General features: G+C 53.9%; 1 protein-coding gene across 2 annotated transcripts; it reads left to right on the plus strand.

The window, feature by feature from the left end:
* Nucleotides 1-136: 136 nt before the first annotated feature.
* CNPY3 (canopy FGF signaling regulator 3) lies at nucleotides 137-16,780 on the plus strand. 2 transcript variants are annotated; one of them, XR_008444331.1, is made up of 7 exons: nucleotides 137-338; nucleotides 2,536-2,659; nucleotides 5,862-5,958; nucleotides 7,732-7,854; nucleotides 8,156-8,273; nucleotides 8,478-9,033; nucleotides 15,402-16,780. XR_008444331.1 is itself a non-coding variant. In XM_054021892.1 (6 exons), exons 1-6 carry the CDS (start codon nucleotides 224-226, stop codon nucleotides 8,714-8,716), a joined length of 816 nt encoding a protein of 271 aa, XP_053877867.1. In that variant the 5' UTR covers nucleotides 137-223; the 3' UTR covers nucleotides 8,717-14,371. The 2 variants fall into 2 exon arrangements, 1 of the variants encoding a protein (XP_053877867.1); XM_054021892.1 differs by lacking the exon at nucleotides 15,402-16,780 and having other exon boundaries at nucleotides 8,478-14,371.
* The last annotated feature ends 20 nt before the right edge of the window (nucleotides 16,781-16,800 follow it).

The following is a 16,800-nucleotide window of genomic DNA, read 5'->3' on the forward strand; positions in this document are numbered from 1 at the left end:
TCCTGCCTCCCCCATTGGCTGGCAGAACCGAGGCGGTCGCTCCTCGCCTGGCCATTGGCCGCTCTTTGACACGCTCGGCGCTGTGATTGGGCGCGCCGCTGTCGTTATAGTGACGTTGGGGGCGGGAAAGGAAGGTTCCCGGAAGTGAGTGTGGGAGAGCTGCCTGTCCAAAGCGCACGTTCCTCGCGCTCCCCCAGCGCGGCTGCCCCCCCGTCCCGCCGCCATGACCGAGCCGGGCCCCGCCGCCGGTCTGCTGCTGCTCCCGCTGCTGCTGAGCCCGGCCCTGGCCGGCGGAGCCGACGACACCGAGTGGGTCCGGCTGCCCAGCAAGTGCGAGGGTGAGGCGGGGGGTGGGGGAAGTCGGGGTCACTGTGGACCCAAGGATCGGGGGGGGGGTCGGGGATAATGAGGGGTCTGGGGAGGTCAGGGGGGAGGGGTCGGGGCAATGAGGGGTCTGGGGAGGTCAGGGGGGAGGGGTCGGGGCAATGAGGGGTCTGGGGAGGTCAGGGGGGAGGGGTCGGGGCAATGAGGGGTCTGGGGAGGTCAGGGGGGAGGGGTCGGGGCAATGAGGGGTCTGGGGAGGTCAGGGGGGGAGGGGTCGGGGCAATGAGGGGTCTGGGGAGGTCAGGGGGGGAGGGGTCGGGGCAATGAGGGGTCTGGGGAGGTCAGGGGGGGAGGGGTCGGGGCAATGAGGGGTCTGGGGAGGTCAGGGGGGGAGGGGTCGGGGCAATGAGGGGTCTGGGGAGGTCAGGGGGGGAGGGGTCGGGGCAATGAGGGGTCTGGGGAGGTCAGGGGGGGAGGGGTCGGGGCAATGAGGGGTCTGGGGAGGTCAGGGGGGGAGGGGTCGGGGCAATGAGGGGTCTGGGGAGGTCAGGGGGGGAGGGGTCGGGGCAATGAGGGGTCTGGGGAGGTCAGGGGAGGAGGGGTCGGGGCAATGAGGGGTCTGGGGAGGTCAGGGGAGGAGGGGTCGGGGCAATGAGGGGTCTGGGGAGGTCAGGGGGGGAGGGGTCGGAGGCAATGAGGGGTCTGGGGAGGTCAGGGGGGAGGGGTCGGGGGCAATGAGGGGTCTGGGGAGGTCAGGGGGGAGGGGTCGGGGGCAATGAGGGGTCTGGGGAGGTCAGGGGGGAGGGGTCGGGGGCAATGAGGGGTCTGGGGAGGTCAGGGGGGAGGGGTCGGGGGCAATGAGGGGTCTGGGGAGGTCAGGGGGGAGGGGTCGGGGGCAATGAGGGGTCTGGGGAGGTCAGGGGGGAGGGGTCGGGGGCAATGAGGGGTCTGGGGAGGTCAGGGGGGAGGGGTCGGAGGCAATGAGGGGTCTGGGGAGGTCAGGGGGGAGGGGTCGGGGCAATGAGGGGTCTGGGGAGGTCAGGGGGGAGGGGTCGGGGCAATGAGGGGTCTGGGGAGGTCAGGGGGGAGGGGTCGGGGCAATGAGGGGTCTGGGGAGGTCAGGGGGGAGGGGTCGGGGCAATGAGGGGTCTGGGGAGGTCAGGGGGGAGGGGTCGGAGGCAATGAGGGGTCTGGGGAGGTCAGGGGGGAGGGGTCGGGGCAATGAGGGGTCTGGGGAGGTCAGGGGGGAGGGGTCGGGGCAATGAGGGGTCTGGGGAGGTCAGGGGGAGGAGGGTGGGTCTGGGGCAGGCAGGGCGAGTGATAGGAGGGAGAAGAGCACTGATCATGGCCCCATGTGGACGCTCTAGAGGAGCGACAAGCAATCTGATAGGGTGAAGGGGTCCATGGTATCCCACGCAGCCCTGGAGGAAAGGAGGACAGCAGTTTCCGTGCTGACAGTTGTGGCTTCTGGCTCTTTCCCCAAGTTTCTCTCTCTGCAGTTTATAGAGGCACATTTCCTGTAGTGGGTGGGGAGAAGGCACAGTGAGAAAAGGGAACTGCTACTTCTTGCTCCAGTGGTCATGGCTCACTCTGTCATATGTTTGGGGGGGGGGGGGGGTTTCTACAATGCAAGGCATTTAAGCAAGAAAGTAAAGGAGAGACCTAAGTATTGGGGGAAATTCCACGCCAATAAAGAGGGTGGTGATTGAAGAGCGGGACAAATAGGAATAATAGATTCTGGGGGGTAAGGGTGAGGGGAAGAGGAAGGCCAAAGTGTGTGGTGTGGGGGGGGGGGAAGCAGCGGAGGTTGTGGTGTGAAATATCTAGAGACAGGGTGAACTGCTTGCTCTGGGTGATGGTGCATCCACTGACTTGAGTGTCTCTAGCACTTGAGTGTCTTTAGCAGTTGCACAATACTTCACTAATTTCTCAACCGGAAAACTCTGGAATAAAAACTCCCTCTCCCAAATACAGTAGCTGGGGTGTCTGGCTTTGTGTGTTGTCTTGTCTGTTAAATAATTATAGAGAGTGTTCCCTGAAAACAAGCTAGACGAGCACACTTTAGTTAGTCATGCTTAACTCCAAGCATCTGCTTCTAAAATAGCCCTGCTTGCTGAAAATGGCCTACCTGTACCTAAAACAGGCAAGATCTCTAGGAGGGCAGTACAGTTCAGTATGCCCACTAACCTGTTTGTGTTTTTTCTTCTCCAGTGTGTAAGTATGTGGCAGTAGAGCTGAAATCTGCCTTTGAGGAAACTGGGAAGACAAAGGAGGTGATTGACACAAAGTATGGCTTTCTAGACGGAAAGGGGTCTGGAATCAAGTACACGCAATCGTAAGTGAATCAGTCAGTGACATCCACTCAGTGGCCCTCTTTTCTTCTCCTCTGGATTAATAAATACCTCCACGAAGAGCATTCACAAGCAGGGGGTGATCTGGCCACCTACCACACTTGGGGGCAAAGGTTGCTTCTCCCTCCTCTAGAGTTATTCGTTTTGGCAAGATATGATGGATGTTGAGTCCCTAGCAGGGTTTGATGGCAGTGGTGCTGCTCCACATGTTACCAAGAATTGCAGATCCGAAGCGAAGTCACGGGGGTTTGTTTGAGCGTAGCAGTGCTGCACAGTTCGAACTCAGGGCCTCTGTCATCTGCAGCAAGCTGGACTGAGATTCTGCTGCTAGCTTTCTGTAGCACTCTGGCAATTCTGTGGCAGCTTCACTTACATTTTGAAAGTAGGCTTTTAATTAATTTTAATGGGCGTATCAGTCCAATGGGCCTGGGTCACTGCTGCTAAATTCCATTTCTCTTGTGCTTTCCCAACACACTCAACTGTCAACGTGCCTTAGATATCTGCATTGTAGAAGTTGTCATACAAAGGTGGGGATTCTGTAAGCTGAGGAGTGGACACTTGGGGCTTTGGGTACCTGGGATTGTAGGATAACCATATTAGCTGGATTTTTCTGCTATAGTGGTCAGGGATGAAGTAGTAGCCTAAGTGATGATTATTTAAATTCCAATTCAACTCCAGAGTTAACAGGTCACTGGTGCGCTTCCTTAGACCTGCTTCAGACTCTGCCCGCTTGGGCAAACCTCACTGCACCAGTTACATTCAGTTCACGTTTTCTAGCCCTCACAATTGAGAAGGGAAGAGAGCCTCGTAAAACAAGAACTGAGATTCCGAAGCACATTTCTGTGGTGAACATTACTGCTGCAGAATACATGGCCCTGATCGGAGTCCTCAGGCAGTCTCTAGGCTAATAATCCAAGCTTGAAACAGCCACTTACCAACACAAGACTTTTCTCAGCGAGGGGGAGGTTCAAGCCATCAGTTTCTGCAGAATTTCTGCTTCCATTGACCCTCTTCTGCCAGATGTAGGACAGTGCCAGTCGTCATTGCTGTTGATCTCAATTTTTGTCAAGGCAGTTAGCTCCTATAGGGGCTGTGCATAGAGACCGTTTGAGCTGTGGCTTAAACAAGACATCTGCCTGCTTCTTAGGTGTTTTGCACAGGGAACCCACTATGCTGCTGCTCAGGGTCTGCACTGGCTGGCAGTATGTTTCTGGGTGTGGTTCAAAGTAGTGACTCTAACCTACAGAACCCTGAATGGCAGGGGCCACCTGTCTCCCCCTCTGTGACAGCAGAGGTGGAGCCCTTGAAGTGTAAATGGGAAGGGGCTCCTAACAGGATACTCTCTCAGGCCTGTTGACTTTGGAAATAGCTTCCCCACCCTTGGTTTGCCACTGCCTGGCTTTGTGAGCTTCCAGTCATGCTGCAAAACCTGCCTCTTCTCGGAGGGAAGGGGTGTGCTGATACACGGACCAGGTTTATCCAGTATGGGCAATTACTGCTTCAGGATCACTCGGCAGCTTATGTTCCTGTCGGAGGAGGCAGTTCAATTCATGTGGGACGGTATTAATTTTCTAATTGAATGTAATTGTTTTTCAAGACCTTGTTAGCTTGAAATCTAGTCACTTTCAGAACTCCAGGGATGTTACCTGCCCCTGAAGCATGTCTGCATTGGAGCTGAAGGGCTGATTTCCTGCACTAACTCTGATCAAGCTAGCATGCTAAAAACAGCTGCCCCAAAGATGATCCTGTCCGATACCCTAGGTATGTACTCAGGGCTGCTAGCCCGCCAGCGCCATCATGGCTACGCTTCTATTTTTAGTGTGCTAGCTCAGTCAGAGCTATGAGAGTATGTCTACTCAAGCTTGACGTTCCACTTCCAGCTGCAGTACAGACAGACCCTGAGTTCCCCTTGCCAACTTCTGTGGTTTTACAACCACACTCTTCTCTTCAAATGTTTTTCTCCTCGGCCACTGTGAGGAAATACAGATACAAAGAGAAGAAACTGGCTATGGTGAAACAGTAATCCTGGGGGGAGGGATAGCTCAGTGGTTTGAGCATTGGCCTGCTAAACCCAGGGTTGTGAGTTCAATCCTTGAGGGGGCCACTTAGGGATCTGGGGCAAAATCAGTACTTGGTCCTGCTAGGGAAGGCAGGGGGCTGGACTCGATGACCTTTCAGGGTCCCTTCCAGTTCTATGAGAGAGGTATATTTCCATACTTTTTTAAATATAAGGTTGCTGTGTACACACGGTGTGTATTGCACACAAAGTAAACACACTTTTCATTTGCCCTGGTTATAAGTGTTACCGGTAACAATAGTGGGTAAACAACTTCAGGCACCAGTGAGATATTGTAAGTTGATGGGGGCCCTTTAAAATGTGTCTGGTACCTAGGGTATAAGATTGGGGCTGTACATTATGTTCTGAGCCCTCGAGATTGCAAAGATCTGCCAAACATGAATTGCCTGAGTCTACAGCAGGCAGCTCCAGTCAGTTGCTCAGAGTTTTCCTGTGCAGTGGACGAGACACTAGTGGTTTCACAGCTACTATTCAGACCTTTGAGGGCAAAAATGCACCTTCTAATGTTAGTTCCATTCTGCTGCTGCTTGGCAAAGCTCTGGGCAGGAGCAGAGGCTGGCTCTGGCGCTAGCAACATGGGATAAGGACCAGAAAATGAAGGTTGTGATGGGGGTTATGCAGCCGAGACCTCTTCTCCCCACACCTCCCTTGCAGTAGCCAGGAGTCTCTGGGAGAGGAGTGAGGTTGCCAGGAAGCTGTGATGGAGGAGATCGTCCCTCTTTCAATAGCTAGATGGAGGTAGGGGTGGCACAGGGGTGGAGTCCCCACCCCTTTACAGTAGCCAGGGGCTGTGGCGGTAAGAAGAGGGATCTTTTTCCCATTGGCACTTGGAGGGAGGAGGGTTTGCAGGCAGGCAGTGGCGTTCCAGTTGATTAGGCACTTGCCATCAAGAGGCCGTTACCTTCTGGAAAGTGGAGCCTTTAAGCCGGCCCAGGACCAGCAAGCTGCAGAGACTAGCCACTTCCCCAGCCCCCTCATCTTGTGTCCATCTCTAGCCAGTGGTCTTAGTCCTCGAGCTAGAATTTTTGTAGCCCTGTTAATGGACTGTAGCCTTTCTTGGGGAGCGGTACTAAATCCTTCCCCGTTTCACCAACTTTTCCTCGGCGCAGGGATATCCGACTGATCGAGGTGACAGAGACCATCTGCAAGAGACTGTTGGACTATAACCTGCACAAAGAGAGAACTGGCAGTAACCGGTTTGCAAAGGTTTGTACCGTTGCTTGTTCCCTCTCACTGGAGCTTTAGTCAGACGCCCCTAGGCCTTGCCTTGCCGAGAGCATCCATGTTTGTGTCCTTGGTCTGCATCTGCGAAACAGACTTCCCAGGTATAGAATTAGCTTCTAATGGAAGCTGCTCTGTTCTCTTCCTCCCTCAACTTGCTAGTGTAACCACCTCTCCATGGCCCTGCTGGTGGGTGGCATGCAGCCAAGAGGCCTGGTGGGGAGGTGTAGTAGACCTATTCTCATGGCTGGAGTGGGGGGTGCTCAGGAAGGTGTGTACTGAGTGGCTTCTCCCACCTCTGGTTTGGGGTCAGGTGCCGATTAACAATTCCATTGTAAAAGTGTAGGTCGAGATCGCTAGCAGCCCAAGTTAACGCGCCACTCCAGTAATGTTAAAGCTAAGGATAGTCCCATCCTCTGGACTGTCCCGTGTCTGTCTGTGTTGTGGCTTTGCACCTGCCAGGGTTTCTAGGGAAAGAGTGTGATCTGCTATCAGTGCGACAGAGAAAGCTGTGAAACCCTGAATCTTGCAAGGCCTGTGCACAAGGGGGCAGTGTGTCCCAGAGAACCGTTTGGGTTTGGTTGGGTTTGCCTTTCCCAAAGGCACTTCGTGCAGTCTCAGGGCTGGGCCTAGGGGTCATGCCTGTGATGGAAGAGGTAGGGTTCTGTAGAGACTAATCAGCCCAGAGAATGAGCTGGGGCTTTAGCAATGGGGAAGCAAGGCTTCCCTTTCCAAAGGACTGTGTGGTACTGCTGTACCCCACGGTGACTTTATCCTTTTACAGTCAGGCCTGTCCCTTTAGTGGTCCCCTCTCCGCTCACATCCAGGCCACGTCTGAGTCCTGCCACTGCTTCCTCTGGAACGCTGCTGGGATCCAGCCTTTTCTGCCTGTTCAGACAGCCAAGCCTCATCATGGGCTGCCAAGGACTGCATCCTCCTTGCTACCCATATTGCACCAGCCATTTGAAAGAGGGCTGCTAGGACCATCTTCCCTGGCCATTGCTCATACTGTCACCCTCCTATGAGTCGCTCCCCTGACTCCACACCAATAGCAAGCTGCTTGACCTTTTAGGCCCTCCCCAGCTCTGCCCCTCCCCTCTTATATCCCCTCTCCCTTCACCAGGAATGCAGCCTCTTCCTCCGACTTGTCTGCTCCTCATGTATGGAACGTCCTCCCCAAACTGAACCAGACCGCTACTGAGCTCTCCTCCTTCAAACCCTGCATCTAGAACCAGGACGCTGACAAGGAATCAGCCACCGCGTTAGCCGCCTTGGGGGCAGATGAGGAAAGTCTGTGCTCATTCAGTCATGGAAGCACACACTTCAAATAAGTGTGATAGCCTTCTCCCCTGCCCTCCTCCTCAGGCTGGTCATCTTCGGTGGCATGCTCTTCATGTCTGTCAAGCAGCAAGCGTGTTAGGGTCCTAGTCCAGCTGGAGCTGCTGGGTGCCGTACAGGGGAGGGCAGGTAGCAGATAAGGCCCAGGCTTTCACACCCTCCTGAGAAGTGGACAGGCTGCTCAGCCACTTGCCCCTGAGGCTTCTCCCTTCATGCTGCACTAGTCCAATGACTCCTGGTGTGGGTGCTGGTGCTGCACCTCCTCTTCTGCAGGGCTCTGAGCTGGCTCCCACGTAGGGGAGCTGTGTGTGAGTTCTCCTCTCCCTGAGTTCCTGGTGGGTGGCGCAAGCGTCATGTGGGTGGAGCTGGGATTCTGCCCGTCCCCGAAGGTGGGGCACTCAGGTTACTGTGTCTCCTTAGGGAATGTCGGAGACGTTTGAAACCCTGCACAACCTGGTGCATAAGGGGGTGAAAGTGGTGATGGACATCCCCTATGAGCTGTGGAACGAGACTTCTGCTGAAGTGGCTGACCTCAAGAAGCAGGTACTGTCCACACGGTAGCACAGTGTCACTGGGGGCACTAGCGCGGAGTGCAGTAATGGCTGGGAGGCCCGTGTGCTGCAGTGTCTAGGACTCTTTCTGCTGGGCTGGGGGAGATCTTGGAAGATGGGCTCAGGCTGGGTGGGGGGTGTCGTACTCCAAGAGTTCACTGCAGCGTATGAGCGGTCCCTCTTTGGGAAGCTCGTCCTGGAGCTGCGCTTGCTCCCCACGTTGTGAGGGGCCCAGGGAGTGGGGTTAGTAGGAAGGTCTCCTGGTGCTGGACTGTGCTTTCTGTCTGCACTAGTGTGATGTGCTGGTGGAGGAATTCGAAGATGTGATCGAGGACTGGTACAGGCATCACCAGAAGGAAGACCTGGCTCAGTTTCTCTGTGCGAACCATGTGCTGAAAGGGAAAGACACAAGTGAGTTTCACTTCAGCAAAAACAAGGGGGCATTGGCCTCCAAGCAGAGGCAGCATGCGTGCTCCAGTGCCAGGGTGATGGGTGCAGAGGGGAGTCCGAAGAGCATTGAAACACTCCCTGTGAGAGCAGGAAGGGGGCACAGGGTGGGGAGAGGAAACCGGACAGACTCACTCCTCCCTTTTCTCCATTATGTCATTCCTACAGGCTGCCTGGAAGAGCAATGGGCCAGCAAGAAGGGAGATGTAGCGACCATGGGGGAGAAGAAGACAAAGAAAAAGGGTGGCAAGAACAAGAAACCAGCAGAGAGGAAAAAGAAAAACAAGAAGGAGAAGGTTGAGGAAGCAAAAAGCCACCTGGACCCAAGTGCTGAAGGGAGTCCTGAGGAGGAGGGGGATATCCAGCCGAAGGCTCCCCTTGCGCACAGCCCAGCTGACGAGCTGTAGTCTCTCGGACTCTGCACACCGATTTGCAGCCCATGGTAGGGACAGCGAATGCTCTGGACACGTGGGATATTGAATGCGCTCTGGGCATCGCAACAGCCAGTTGCCTCACAAGACGGTGACCCCTTATTTCTGAAGGGAAATAAATTAGAACTCTTCTAATTTATTGCTCCAAGGGCGGCTGGGTGGAGATCTCGCCGTAGCTAGTCAGCATTACCGTGAGCTGCGGTACCACGTGGATCACAGATGTGGAGTACCAGCAGCTGGCAGAGACCCCTGCACACGCAGGGCAGCTGGGCCGGACAGGAGATGCCTCCTGAGTATGTGGAGCTTGTTAAACTCCTCTTATACTTCCTAGACAATACAGATCCTGCCTTTAGCGGGAGAGACCTTCCACCCTCTGCTCTTCTCCCTGCCGCCTCTTGCCCAGCTTGATTGTATTGATGAAAGGGTCTGGAAGTGGTGCTGGGGTCCCACAATGAGTTATCCTCCTGCTCTGCAAGCTTGCTGCCCACCCCTCTCCCGTAGGACCATTCCATTCAGGAGCGGCCATTCCAGCTTCCTGGAAGCCTGTGGTTCCTGCTGTTGCTGCAGAGAGGGCCCTTCGCCCCCTGTTGATGTCCTGTTCCATTTGATCTAGCTTTCACTCTCCCATCTGCACCATGGACAGCAGCTCCTGGCTTTGCAAGGAGGGGCTCCCTTGTATTTTATGCAGTTCTTTGCTACCTGTTGGCGGTTTCTCTAAGGGTACGTCTATACTTACCTCCAGGTCTGGCAGTAAGCAATCGATCTTCTGGGATCGATTTATCGCGTCTTGTCTAGACGCGATAAATCGATCCCGGAAGTGCTCGCCGTTGACGCCGGTACTCCTGCTCGGTGAGAGGAGTATGCGGAGTCGACGGGGGAGCCTGCCTGCCACGTGTGGACCCGCGGTAAGTTCTAACTAAGATAGTTCGACTTCAGCTATGTGAATAACGTAGCTGAAGTTGCGTATCTTAGTTCAAAGTGGGGGGTTAGTGTGGACCAGCCCTTAAAGTGCCAGTAGATATTAACACCCTCCCTGTGGGGTGCGGGAGCAGGACCCACTATGCCCTGCAGGGGCACCCAGCTAACTTCGAATGCAGTCTTAGTCCCTCTTGCATGTGCCCAGGAGCCTCCCATCAGCTCTTACCACTCATCAAAGCACGTGGGGACCCCAGCCTGGGAGTGGGGTTAAGTCTGGTCCAGTCCAGCCAGGCTGACCTGTGATCTCGGCACTGCAGCTCACCGAGAGAGCTGTTCTGCTAGAAGTAGGTATGTTTCTGAGTGCTCTTGGGTCCCACCAGCTCGATCACGTGTCATGGAATATTCCCAGGTAGTGAGAGACTCATTGGTCTGACCCTGTTTTTCAGGCTAGTGAGCGACTGTTGGTTCCCTCCCCCGGGCAGGGCACCAGACTTCAGGCACCAGCACTGCCAACTCTTGCCACTGTATCACAGGTCTCGTGGTATTTGGTGTTTTCTTTAAAACCTCGGCTCCTGGCGTCATGGGGTTCTGTGAGAATCTCCGCTTTAGAATGAAGCTGTTTCTAGCCCTCGTGGCTGCAGGGGACAGCTTGAAAGTGTCACCAGTGTGACCTGAAAACCCCAAATGTGTGGTGGTTTTTAATCGTCTTGTGGGGATAGTTGGGGGCTAGCCCCTGGGTTCTGAATGTGGGGGGTTGGCCCTGCCACTTAAACGCAGCCCCAAAGGCACACTTGGAACTAAGCTTAGAATTCTTTTTAAGCAAGGCCACTTTATACCACTTCCTGCTGTGGAGTCATCCTGTAATGCAGTTGAGTGACGGCAGCAGGCGTGGGGGTGGGTCGGTGCGACTGGGCACGGGCGACGGGGAGGAATGAATGAGAATATCTGGTGTGACAAGAGCTTTTGTCCTTTCAGTTTCGTTCTATGGCAACTCCAGCAGTTACTATGACTGTACACTGGAATCCCTTACCCAAAGCAAGGGACTTGGCATTCTAATTAGCGAAACTGGCCTGAAGCAGCTGAGAGCCTCATGGCTACCAGCCCTCTCTTCTGGAAGGTTATCCTCTGATCAGCTTTGTCCTTCTCTCTTCCCCATACAGTCCTCCCTTCCCCTTATTTTTCTCTTGACAAATAGCATAGCTTCCCCTTGACCCACTCCTGATGTAGGATTGGCCTCTTCACCTGTGCGGGCTCCCAGCTACTGCTAGACATTGGCGTCTGCTTCTCAGCACGAACACGTCTCCTGCTAAGAGCTGCTGCTGGGTTGCAATGTGCCGGTGGGGTAACGGGCCACTGTGCATTCGGGAGAGGTGTTCCATGCTCTGAGCAGGGCAGAAGCCCAGCTGCCTCCCCATAGTCACAGTTGTGAGGCACTGGGCAGGACCCAAATGAAGGGCCGGTCTTGGTGCGTTGCTTTGTAATTGCCAGGCAGGAAATCATTCTGCTCTGAAGCTAATGGGGGGAGTGGAGGCTGCTGGGGGTGCGTTTGGGGATGTTGAAGGATGACGCAATGGAGACTGTAAAGTAACAATGGGAAACGGGCAGCTGCTGCTCAAGGAGAAGTGCTCTGCAGCCTTTGTAATAGCAAGCGAACACACACCACGGGGTGGGATTCCCTTCTGCAGCTGCAGAACATGCCCCCCGGCCAGCACCTTGCACGGGGAAGGGGGCAAGCTCTGGAGGGGCAGGGGAGACTTCCTGTATTCATTATGGTTCGAAGGCACCATCCGCCTCTGCTTCCTTATAGAGGAACAAATTCAGTTCAGAACAGAGCTCGCCTTGTTACAAACCCTAAATGGCAATTGAGGCTCCCAGCTAGGCATCTGCTTCTCCCTTGGCTTCCAATGCAGACTGGCCACCTCTCCTCTTGGCCAGTTCCTGCCAGGCTGCAGCAAATCAATCCAGACCCAGAGAAATGCTGCCACTTCCAGGGGCGCTCTGAACCAGCTGCACTTCAGGTTTCCCTCTTCCCTGTGAGGTGAATGGCTTCTCCCTCTTCTCTCTGAAGAGAAGCGAGAGAGACCAAGATGGGCTCACGCCCCAAGCACCATGGCAGGATTTCTGTACAATGGAGCTGCCACCGCTTCCCTTGATCCTCGTATCTCACTGTTAGGAACCTTTTCCTGTTACTCTGCATCTTCTCTTCTTACCACCTCCTCCTTGTCTGAGTTTTATCCCTGCCCGACGTATCTGTACCAAACACTGGCAGACTTGTACTGCTGTTTAAAATGGGGGATTTCTGAGGAAGTGAGTAGTCTTGTTTTTCCCACATTCCCTCTGTTTTTGGGCTTCTCTGGAGCTGCCCACTGTGTCTTTTTCCAGAAGCCCCCTGCTCTGAAACACACTGCTCCTGCAAGCTGTAATTACACTGCCCAGTTTGTTGCCATATCACATGACACCCTCCTGGAGCCAGCTCCATGGGCTCAGGATCTTAGCGTTTGACTCTCTTGACTCTGGTGCATTTTAAGGTCTCAGCTTTAATGTTAGGGTGGGGTTAGGGTCACTTTTGGAGAGGGTTAAATTCACGCTGAAGCCTGTGCTGGGCTAGACAACTTGCTGGAGAGTGGGGGAGGGTTGTACAGTAGGGCTGGCACATTCAGGGAATCTTACTCTCTCTCTGCATTTCATCCTGAAGGACTTTCCAGATCTCTCTCCTGTATTCCTCTCTGGGCATTTCTAATTTGCCCATCGCCGTGGTGTCTGAGCCAAGCAGTTGTTTCACTCCCCACCCCAGAAATACCTCCTGTACATAATGCAGCATTGCGTAACAGCACATGCCTACAGGCTGGCAGAGCATGCCCCCAAACCTGCCAGGGCTGCAGAATGTACCCCCCTCCCAGGTGCCTTAGAGGATCACGGCAGGTACAATTTGGCTAGCACAGGGAGGCTAACTGGCAGAAAGTTCTACTGGCCCTTTTCAGGTAGTAATGAGCTCTGCAATCCACAACCTCCGCTTTTCATCTACTGGGACAGCCGCTACCCCAGCGGCACAGCACCTATTAGGGCTGCCCCTCCCTTGCCTACACTAGAGACGCTTCCATCACTGACTTCAGCTCTGGTAGTGCTAGCAGAGGCTAGAGCCCTCCTGGAGATGGGCTAAAGACTGCCAGTGGCATTGATTAGACTTTCTGAGCAGGCTTAGATGGGGCATTATGTGACAGTGTTAAAAATGCCAGCGGGCTGTCAACATGAGGGCTCCTAACCCCCCTGGAAGCTGTGCTGAGCATAAAGGGCTCCTTGGAGACAGGCACACCTCCCACATCACCAGCACCATTCCCCAGCGCAGCGAGAGGGGGTGGGTATGCCATACAGACCCCCAGGCCCTGGTACATGCACAGCAGTGAGATGCTGCAATGCAACCCTTCCCTCTACACTTCCCAGCTCTTCCCCCACTCCGTGGCAATGTGAGACCACGAAGTGCAGCACCCGCGCAGAGAGATCACAAGACCATGCTCTGTGGGCCTTCAGTAGATACAATCCTCCTGTAAAGCTGCTGCTGGAAAATCCTAACTAGAGACTCCACAGAGCCTGGCTTGTTGCTTTGGTTTTGATCCATGCCTCTCACCCCTGTGGTCTAGGTGCTTGTCTGGCCTTGAGCCCAGTTCCAGGTGGGGTTGCTGAGCCCAAGGTGAGGCTTCTGGGGTTTGTTTGCACATTGTGTTTGATTCCCCTAGTGCTTTGCAGTGTTTGCTGCTTTGGCCAAGATACAACAGCTGTCCAGGGTACTTCCCTGACTGTTGCTTAGCGGGGTGATCAGTTCTGCTCTGCTGCCACGTAGCTGTTTGCGTATTTGCAGCCGAAGCCTTTCTGTAAGGGTTTGTGCCAGTAAGTGTGATGCAACTAGGGCAGGCCCTTGCCAGGTGCAGCTCGATGACCATAAACACCGAGGGGGAGACAAAGCCCAGGTCCAAGCCAGAGTGATTGCAGCCATTGAGATGCCCAGAGATTGCCTGCAGACATCTGGAATAGGAGCACGGGAGAGTTTCTCAAATGAACGGGAATCTTAAGACTCATTATCAAGAGCACTGCAGCAAACTGGGCCTGCCCTGGGAATGATGCCGAGATAGCATCCAGCTGCCTTCAGCCTGAACCCCAAGCTGTACAAACCCCTGTGCTGGACAGAGGGAACCTGTCTCTGACAGAGACCCAAATCTGTCTGTTACATGGCAGCAGCGTTGAGATGGCTCAGAGAGGCTGCAGGGTTTCCATAGGTGGGCATGGCAGCGAGCTGGTGCATGCACAGGGCAGGGAGGGTGCAGGGGCTCTTTTTATGCCCGACCCAATACAGGACAGTCAGGCCCTGTTTGCAGTTTGGCTCAGCACCTCACTGTTCTCAACAGGCTCGTGGGTGATGGTACCATCCTAGGCTGGATTACAGAACCCAGCCAGTGGTGATAGAGCAGTAGCTGATAGCCCTTCCCTATGGTGCTCCTATTAACCTCTCATTTTTCGTCCCGTCTTCCTACATTTTGGATGAACAGTTGTATCTTAAATGTCTAGGGCCCTTTTGGCTCCATAGCCAGCTCTCTTGTGGTGGTGTAGAGAGTGGCCTGTGATCCTATGTGAATCTGGTTAATGGTCACCTAGTTTCAACCTGAATTCACTCTTGTGTGCTATTTGCGTTTATTTTTAAATAAACTCCAAGTCTGTTAATGGTTTGTTTTGTCCTGTTTTCTAAGTATATTAACCCATCTCACCTCTCTCTCTCTTCCCAGCTGGAATTTAACCTTAATCCCATGTTTATCTCAAACATTAGGCAGCTGCAGTTGTGATGCCAAGAGAACAAAGGTCTGAACTTCAGGTCAGAAATGGGCACCTACTCTGAATTGTGGGGATGAGGAGGTGCTGTGGTGTAACCCAGAATCCTCTGTGTTTCTGCAGTCAAACCCCTTCTTTCTAGATGTGTGGACAGCAGCATTGTGTATAGGAACCTGACTCCTAGTCTCCTGTTGGGTGTATGAATTGACACTGATCTAGCAAATTGATTGTGGGGTCAGTGTGGAATACTTGCTAAAACTTCCCCTCATGCAATGCAATGAAGAATGTTTAATGTGAATTGGACGACTGGGAGATACGTGCAAACAGAAGCTTCCAAAAGTCCCAAGAATGGGACTCACTGAAGTGCAAGTCTGAGTTGGCTGAAAGCTGTAAACACAAAGTATGGCAAATTAAAGGGGAAAAGCAAAGTTTACCAGCCCTCCCCCTAATCTATATCTCAGGGGAGTAACCCGTGTGCGCTTCACACCTTGCTACAGGTGGCCAAGAAATGGAAATCCCTTCCCATGGGAAATGTTATTTTTGGAGAAAAGTCCTAAATTGGGACAAAAAGCCAAATCCTGGCATTTTTCACTGGAAGGGAGTTCTGGAAAAAATCCATTCCAGAAGAACCCAAACAGAATTGTTCAGCTGATGGGATTGGCTGCCTGGAAGGCAGAGAATGAAATTGACAAGGAGCTTTCCGGGCTGGTGACTGGAGAAACTGGTCTGGGCGACTGAGCTGGGGCAAGAGCAACTCCTGGCAGTTTCATTTTCTGCCTTTTCACTTTCTGCTGCTTGCTATGGGGCAGGGAGCAGCTTTATTTCTGAATGTTCCACCCAGAACCGCTGAGCCACTTTCAAGAATGGAAAGTGAAACATTTCATTTCTCAGGCTTTTTTTGTTTTGTTTTGTTTTTAAACTCCAGTGTCTCAGTGAGTGATGGTGGAAATTTGACATGCAGTAGGGCCCTAGGAGCCTGGTTCATAGATGTCTTCCTGCCTTCTGATGAGAAGAGTTGGATTTGGCCGTGTGATTTGCCAACATGTCCCTCATCTACCACATACTGAGTGGAAAGCACCATTGGTCTCCGCATTCAGTTGGACTGGGTATAAGAACATTGGGTGCAGTCAAAGTATATGGATTCTCATGTTAGCAGATGGCATGTTTAACACTCCTTTCCCTAGTTGGAGGGTCCTTGTGCAAGCGTGAAGAGCCTAGAAGCAGACAGGAGAGGGGTTGGGAGTTGCTGGAGGGAAGGAAATGCAGCAGAACCAAGGAGACTCCCAAAAGCAGGGAAAACTGAACGTAACAGGAAAGGAGGATGGAGAAGAATGAGCAGAACAGCAGTTTCCTATGGATGAGGACGTTTTCCCACTCGCAACACCACATGGGCCCAAGTACTGACCAGCTGATAATGGAAAGTTTGGTTTGTAGAGAAAGGCTGTGTTCTGTCTGGACAAACGTTCTCCCCTCCTCCCTGCCCCTGTGGTGGTAGCTGGGTCAAGGCAAGGATTCTTCCATTGATCTAGCACTGTCTATCCTGGGGATTAGGTTGGTTTAACTATTTTGCTCAAGGGGATGGATTTTTCGCACCCCTGAGCACCGTAGTTGGGTTGATTTTACTTTTTAGTTTAGACCTGGTCTTAGTGGTCGCGGTGTAGCATTTGAAACAAAAATCACAGTGAGTCGAGGGGAACCTCCTGGGCTACTGAGCAAGGCTGAGGGTTGCAGGGCAGGGTTGTTGTTTGCTGTACTTAACGCTCTGGGGTGGCAGCAGTGGGGGGGTCACTGAGAACGGTTGTAGAAAATATGGCTGGAGGGTTTTTTTTTTTTCCTTTTCAGCTGATCGGCTGCTGCTTGCAGGGTCCTGTCACTAGGGTTTGCTGAAGAGGTGAGAGGGAGCCCACTGCCCTGGCGACTGTCTCCCTTTCAGCAATGAAGAGTATGGGGTGTGTGGTGCTCCAAGAGCAGCCCCAGGTCTGCAGGGTGGCCACCTTTGCACCGCTGGGCTTGTGGGCTGGGCTGGGGGCTGATGCAGCCCTGGTGTTGATTGTTCCAGGAGTAGGGTGACCAGACAGCAAATGTGAAAACTCGGGACTGGGGTGGGGGGTAAGAGGAACCTATATAAGAAAAAGACCCAAAACTGGGGCCTGTCCCTATAAACTCAGGACATCTGGTCCCCCTCTCCAGGAGCCCCAGCCTCGACGAGCTGGAGAGCTGTGTGTCCCGGGGAGGGGCGGAGGGGGGCGGTGCAGGCCGGGGGCGGGCGGATCGGAGGCGGAGCGGCCCGGGCCCGGCTCCAGCACCAGCACCAGCGGGCGTGC

The sequence above is a fragment of the Malaclemys terrapin genome, chromosome 3 (assembly GCF_027887155.1).
Source record: "Malaclemys terrapin pileata isolate rMalTer1 chromosome 3, rMalTer1.hap1, whole genome shotgun sequence".
Taxonomy (NCBI): domain Eukaryota; kingdom Metazoa; phylum Chordata; order Testudines; family Emydidae; genus Malaclemys; species Malaclemys terrapin.